Below are 7,773 nucleotides of genomic sequence, written 5' to 3' on the forward strand. Positions count from 1 at the left end.
ATGATGAGGGCAAGGTTCTTATGGCTGGTTCTATTTCACTGAATGGTTCTTCTGCTCCCAGGATTGAGCTTGCTTAACTGCATGGTATGGATGCATGGAAGTTACCGAATATCACGGTGCGATTCAGATATGGCTTGAGGGAGACTCACAACTGTGATCAACTGGATTAACAACTCTTCTTTCCTGTTTTCATCGATATGCCAGAGAAAATGGATCATAAACATGTTGGCCTAATTTAATCCGATTACTAGATAGAACTAAACAGACTATGCATACGACAACTCTAATCTTGAACTCTCTTCGTGTAATAACCTAGTTGAATTAATCTATTGATGACCTGAATCTATTATATCGCATACGAAAGCTGTTTATCCTGGATTGGGTTACGGATTGCCATCCTCGGGCGCCACAGCATTCTGCAGTCAGCACCTTTATGATGGTATTAAGCTATGCTTACTGACTTCCGGATTCCCTGCTGCCGCATAATTTTACAAAATTTCTATCGCAATTTTCAAGCTCAAGCTTGCACTGCTGCTAATCAAAAAGGGATTCACCAACTTTATATTCTGATTTAAAGTTCTGTTACTTTACTATCAAGTTCTAGTGTGCAGTGTATAACTATTGTAAAACATATTAGTTGCTAGTCTCCGCCTCATGGTACAAATCATTTGTTCAATTCCTTAGATCCCTTGAACTTGCAGGGCATATCAAGAGTGGTCATTAACTTTAAAACATCCGGTTGCTGTTTTATTGGGTGCGACAGATTCGAGGTAGCACAGATTGCTCCCGACTGGAAAGGAATAGTTAGGGAGGATGGAAGTACCCAATAGGAACCACAGCCAAGGCACCACAAGCAATACAACAGCAGATCAGTGATCGGAGGTTTGTCCATTTGGCATCACAACACCACCTCATGAAGTAATTGCTTTTTCAGACCTTTTTCAATGCCACCCTTTCCATCGAGCCAGATAACATCCATGTCAAATAACATCAGCATCCAAATCGTTTTTCAATATCAAAAAATGCCCGGATGGTATATATCAACTTATATTTTTTTTTTTTCAAAAAAAATATAAACAATAATAGAACACAAAAATGGTGGAGTCATAACGTAATATCTAGGTTTGGAGTGCTCATCTCCGGAAGCTTGGTTTGGAACAGCTGTTTGCTCCCTCAAGTAGTGGAGCAAGGTAGGACCAACATGGCTATCCCAACATCAGCGCTCAGGTTTTGTTTCACATCATGGATAAGCTACTAGCTTCATTTGCAGTGGTGGCTTGTGTACCTCTTTACTGCATCGACCAAGATGCATTCAGGATTTAACATTACCTACAGGTGTGAGAATTAGTGATGACTTTCAATGAGATCAGAAAGTGTGATCTTTCCGCATTTTCCTGTGTCTAGCCTATCAAACTGATCGCAGATCTGCATGGTGTCCTTCTCGGATACCTTCCCCATCTCCTTCAGTTTGTAAATGACAAACTCTGGTTTGCTGCATGTCATTTAGCAAAAAGAGAGAGAAAAGAGTGATGATTCAGCTAAAACAAATATGCGTTGTTTCAAATCAAGGATATGCCGGAAAAGAACGATCCAAAGTAAAAGCAGTGAAACATCCCAACCCTAAGATCAATGAACATTATTGTTGAGAAAGCAGATTGTTGAATACCAAGGATTAGGCCAGCATTTGCCATGGGTAATGCATATGAGTGACTTATCGACGACTATCATTCCATCACATATGGGCAGTATAAATCATGGCGACATTTTAAGAATTATGGATAGCTAGCATCAGCCTTGTCTTATGCATGGGAAAATTTTAAAAAATAAAAAAAATCATCAAGTACTAATCATGCATCTACCTGCTCTTTTATCAGCTGATAAATTCCTAGATTTATTTTTCTCAGGATGGGAAGTTGTAGAGATCTTACATGGAAATGTATATGATTTCATCTTAAAATAATGAATAGCCCATTTGGTATTCTAGGTAATTAATCCAATACATATGTTAAGCTATAAAAATGGTGGCAAAATATTTCTAAAATAAAGTCTAAACACAGCTAATCTGAACTATCCATTGATGACACAAAAATATTGTAAATAAAAAATTTTGAATTACATATTTTTTTTTTGCATTCTAACATCTAATAAACAAAAACAAATAAATTGGTTTGGAATTTACAGAAAATCAGAGTTATATAGATAGATTTATAACAAGAAATAGACCATGTTAGCAAAAACAAGAAAGACCGAACAAAATTGAAAAATAAAAGAATTAAAGGGGAAAGGAGAGAAAAGAAAAGTGGTAATTGAAGCATAAAAGAGAAATCACACATTTTTTACAGCATAAGTCGACACCATTTTCATCAACCCAGAAAATCCTACGCAATTATAATCTGTCTACACATTCCATAATCCACTATACCAAGCACAAAATTCAAAATCAAAAGAAAAGCGCCAGAAAACAAACATAAAAAAGGGATAATCAGGTTAAGATCCAAGACCGAGCTACGTAATCAAATTTACTTGAGGCTGTTGGGTTGTATTGATGCAAAGCTTCTTGTGAGATTCAATTGGCTGATAGTCTTTTTCAGTAAAAGAATAGCAATCTTTTCCTTAGAAAGCAGCAGTTATCCTTTGCTTACGTAATGCTCCTAGATGGTTTTGTGGCTCATGCATTTAAGAGGCCGAACCCCTATTTCGTCTCAAAACAAGGGTTCCTCCCCTGTTATGCCGCAACCGGAGGTGAGGAGGCTCAAAAGCCCACTCCCTCTTTCGCCTCTCTCTCTCTCCCTCTCCCTCCCTTCCTCACTCTTCCTCTCCCTCTCCCTCCTTCCCTCACTCTTCCTCTCTTTTCTTCCCCCTCTCCTCCTCCCTCACAGGTTTCTTGAACTGAGAGGGGCAGAACTATGCCGATCTACCTCCGGTATGGCTCGGTATGCCCTAAACTGAATGGTTTGGGATGGTACTGCCTTCCACGTCCATATGTTTGCAAAATAAGGGCATTTATTTAACAATAAATGCAAAGAAAATGGTCAGATTCCAATTGAATTAGAATTCACACCTGTCATCTTCTAGCATGAGTGATTTTTCCTTTCATTTTCTCTATAGTTCATTAAGATATCTTTGAAATGCCAATCAATGCATACTATAAATGAACAAATTGGAAACCAAACCTGTGAATGTTCAATGCTTCTTATCATATTTTATAAAGAACTCGCAGATCTCAATTTCCCATCATAAGCAGAGACAGTATCATTCTTTTGGGAGATAATACAAAGCTGGTGAACCTTCAACATCTCTTGTCATATTTTATAACGAACTTGCAGATCTCAACTTCCCATCATAAGCAGAGAGCGTATCATGCTTTCAGGAGATAACAGAAAGCTAGCGAACCTTCAATGTTTCTTATCATATTTTATAAAGAAACTCGCAAACATCAACTTCCCATCATAAGTAGAGAGTGTATCATGCTTTTGGAAGATAAGAGAAAGCTAATATATTATGCACATCAACAAAACAAAGGTGCATGCTAAAGGAAAATATATTTCCTAAAGGGGAAAAAACTGTAAATGAACTTCTCATATATCAACCTAAATTTCTTAAAAAAGCACAATGGTATTTTTCTCTTTTCCATTTGGATTGACTTAACTAATTAAATAAAAGCTCTTTTTGAGAAACCCATCCAAGATCGTAATGTGATGATGAGTGCTGTTTTAAACAACTCACAAGATGCTCAAACAGAATAACTAAATGGCAGGACAGCCCAGAATAATACTGAGTGCTAACCACACATAGGTTTCAACTGAATAAGAATTTCAAGGGTTCTTGCATACAGTTCATGGAGAATCAAGAGATAACAATAGCTCTAAGTATCTTGATGTACCCTTTCTTATAGTAAAGCATGGAAATACCGTGATGAAGACATCACAAGATAGGAATGGTGAACAAAGAAGAGACTAAACTTTTCAAATTAGGCGACACACTATTACTAAAATCTTGCTGTAACAGCTAAATGAACTCCCATTTTGCAGCGACATGTCATTTCTTTGCTTCAAAAAAGATGTTCATCCAAGAGAAAAAGAGAGTACCTATACTACCATGATGGTTATGTGCCAATTTTGATCCTATCAATCTTTTGCTGATTTCAATTTTAACATTTTGACCAAATATTTCGAAAGGGACATGGCCCTGATTTGTCATCAATTGAATGAGACCCTCACAAAAACCAAACAAAAAAAGTTTATATGGCATCAAGAAAGAGAGGAAAACAGGAGGGAGAGGAGAGGGAAGCTAATATTGGAATTTGGGTAGGAACCTAGGAGCAGCTTCAAGATGCCTCCAGCTGAATATCTTTAACTAGTATACACATCTCCACTAGGCTTTATTCCCTCAGCTTCTGCATCGACCCAGTGCGCTGCAAGAAAAACAGCTCCCTGCCCCTACTACAATCTCCCACTAGTATTCAAACCGGCTTGTCATCATTGATGGAGCCCACATCTTCATTCCCTTACTTGGAGGTCAAGAAAGGTTGGATTCAAGATTATAATATGTTAGAGTTCCCTACAATCTAACTCGATTTCTTTTCACCTGGGAATGTTGAATACCCAATCAGAATATATTGGCCAAGAAATTTGAGAAAAACATCGAAAAATTTTCTTTGGAGGGCAGTAAAAAATCAGATGAAAATTGTACAAGTCTTGTTAGTTTGAAGAGGTTTTCGAATGCAATCGGTATAAGGCTTAAAAGCACCTTATTAAGGAGTCAATTGATAAGGATCAATTTTAGAATAAATGTTGTAAATTTTTTAAAAAATATTTGTCTCAAAAACAAATTTCAAGTTTGTAGTAGTACTTGGCTTTTATCGTGGACAAGAAAATGGTTTTGAATCTATCTCGTCAATTATGTTTTCTGAAAACCTCAGCTTAGCATCTACCAAAGAAACTTACATAAGTTACAAATTGTATGTCACAGTTTTGAAATTTAATTTAAGTTAAATCCTCTAGGTAGAGTTTTGATTTCCACATTTTTTTGGTAGTTTCGGCAATTTCACTCCATGTTTTGGAACTTTTATAAAAAGAAAAAAATCAAAAAATTAAAACAATAAAAAGGAACCTATGTCATATTATTTTATTATGTTTTGGATTATTTAGGATCATAATGTAAGTAATTTCGGTAGTTCTAGGCTGAACTTAAACTATATTGAAGCTTAATACATTAAATATTACTAATAAGCAAAATAACAAATATTACTTGATCCAGCATAAATTAACAAGACAAGTATACAAGTGTAAAATTAATTAAAGACACCTACTGAGTACACCAAGGTGGGTAATGCAAATCATTATCATCTGGTGCATTGTTGGGAGAATTAATATAGATTCTGCATTAATATAGCCAGCTAATTATGATCAGTGCATTGTAGGATTCTAGATTTTGCATTTTAGGAAAGATTTTGGGGTGTCAATATGGAGATTGGTTACTTGGTTATTAAGAGGCCTAGATTATTTGTAAAACAAACCATGAAAAGGACACAAAAAGCCATATAGCCAGCTACTGCGGAAAGCATTGCACTTTTAAATGAAGGAAAAATACTTCTCTTTGCCCAGATTCAGGTCTCTTATCCCCTTGGTCTTCACCATTTATTCCTTCCTCTTCTTCTCCTATGATCCCTTCCTCCTATGATCTCTTCCCCTACCTCTCTAATCTAGTGCCACCGTCTACGTCTCTATCCTCCCGTTTGCTTGCACAATCGCTCATCCTTTTACCATTATCGCCGCACTAGTGATTGGGGTAAGGGAAGAAGATGGTAACGTAAAAGATTGGATAGCATCTGAAAGAACTAGAGAAAAGAAGAAGAAGATGGCGGGAACTCACGTGACGGAACCATCGTTGTCGATGTCGGCGGCGAGGAATTCGGAGACGGTCATGTCCCTGCAGAGCACCCACTTTGCGATCATGCGGTGCCTCTTGTCGATCCTGGCCTCCGCCAGGTAGAGGAAGGCACGGGCGACGGCGAGCGTGGACACAAGGAGCCACACTGACGCAAAGAGCCGGCCGGGCATGGTCTGGAAGGCATGGTCCCCGTAGCCAACGGTGGTGACGGACATGACGGAGAGGTAGAAGGAGTCAAGCCAGCCGAGTCGCTCGACGAAGCGGAGCACGGCGGTGCCGACGCCGATGCAGAGCACGACGACTCCTAGGGCGAGGGAGACCTTCATGCGAATGCGCATGCGGCCCTTCTTGACGTCGATGATGTAGCGGCGGGCGACGTCGCGCCGGTGGTGGTGGTGCCCGGCCCCAGCGGCGCCGTGGCGGTCGTGCTTCGGGTTGGCGACGGCGCCGAGGAGGAGGGACTCCTGGAGGTCGAGGACGTAGGAGACCATGCTGGAGAGGAGGATGTCGACGAAGCCGAAGCCTACGAGGACGAAGGTGATGGAGAAGAGCTTGGCAGAGGGGGTGGCGGGGGTGATGTCGCCGTAGCCGATGGTGCACATGGTGACGATGCAGAAGTAGAGGGCATCGACGACGGGGTGGGTGTCGGCGGCGGAGAAGTGGGAGCGGTTGAGGGTGTAGACGAGGACGCCGAGGGAGAGGTAGATGGCGAGGAGGGCGACGGCCTGCAGCACGATGGAGGGGCGGCGGGGGGAGGCCGAGGACGGCTGTTGGGCGTGGGCGTTGATGGCCGACATGGCGGGAGCGGTGCGCGACCGGTGGAGGTTGCTCCGCCCCTTCGCCGCCGCCGACGGGTCCGTCAACCATGACGACGACGAGGGGCCTTCGGCCGCAGCTAGAGGAGACCTTGGGATGGTGGGAGTCCGGGCCGCGGATGCGATTGGAGATGATGGGGTGGGGATGAGTAGGGATAGGGCCTCGGGGGAGATGGAAGATTGGAGGTCGGAGGAGGAGCCGAAGATGAGGCGTTCTTTGAGGGAGGGGGAGGCGGGGGCAGGGGAGAAGGGGATGGAGATCTCGCCGTCTTCGGGGAGGGGCCAGAGGATGGAGGATGGAGGAGTGGATGGGAGAAGCTTTGTTCTTGGAGTGGTGGTGGGGAGGAGGGGCTCCGTTTCAGCCATCTGAGATGTTCCAAGTTCTATTTTTGTTTTAATTTTCCGCAGCAGAGGGAATGTGGCATGGCTGCGAGCATCAATACCTGCTTCGAAAGGGAGGAGGAGGTGGCGCTGCGTCTGCGATTTTCAATTGATTCAATGCTTCCCCAGGATCAATCAACCGTGATTCATGGAATGGAGTGGTAGGAGAGTCGCCTGAAGTACCGGAGGAATGGATCTCCCGTGAAAAAAAAGAGAAAGACAGGTAGGCCATTTCGTTCACTTGCTCCTACCTCCGCGCCATCAAAACGAAAATCACGGAAGACCCCGCCGTGCAGGGTACGACCAAATCGATATTCTTTTAATAAAAAAGATGAATCCGATCTCTACCGGAAAACAAAAATCTGATTGATTTCATAAATTAAATTTTACAGTATTAACCAACTTTAGAAGACTTAAGCAAATATGGAAAAGAATAGAAAAAAACTCAGAGAAAAAAACAAAATAAAATCAAAATAAATAAATAAATAAATAAGCAGAAGGTAGAAGTGTCTCAATTTTAAATAAATTTAAATTTAAAAATAAGAATGATAATTTATGATCCCATTGTCAACTCAAACGGTGAATGATCCTCTCTTAGGTCGGTTTGATCGGCATAAATTGGTTTGGATCATGGGTTATGATAGGGGGCAAAATGGATCGTCCAGCCTACAACAAAAAGGGCATC

At 41.3% G+C, this 7,773-nt stretch overlaps 1 protein-coding gene across 1 annotated transcript; it reads right to left on the reverse strand.

Moving 5' to 3' along the window:
* Nucleotides 1–1,015: 1,015 nt before the first annotated feature.
* On the reverse strand, nucleotides 1,016–7,378 carry LOC103717094 (two pore potassium channel c-like). The gene is made up of 2 exons (XM_008805341.3): nucleotides 5,875–7,378; nucleotides 1,016–1,492 (listed from the first exon to the last, which is right to left on the reverse strand). The coding sequence occupies exons 1-2, from the start codon at nucleotides 7,071–7,073 to the stop codon at nucleotides 1,345–1,347; spliced, it is 1,347 nt and encodes a 448-aa protein (XP_008803563.1). The 5' UTR covers nucleotides 7,074–7,378; the 3' UTR covers nucleotides 1,016–1,344.
* Between the last annotated feature and the right edge of the window lie 395 nt (nucleotides 7,379–7,773).

This window comes from Phoenix dactylifera, chromosome 11 (genome assembly GCF_009389715.1).
Source record: "Phoenix dactylifera cultivar Barhee BC4 chromosome 11, palm_55x_up_171113_PBpolish2nd_filt_p, whole genome shotgun sequence".
Lineage (NCBI taxonomy): Eukaryota > Viridiplantae > Streptophyta > Magnoliopsida > Arecales > Arecaceae > Phoenix > Phoenix dactylifera.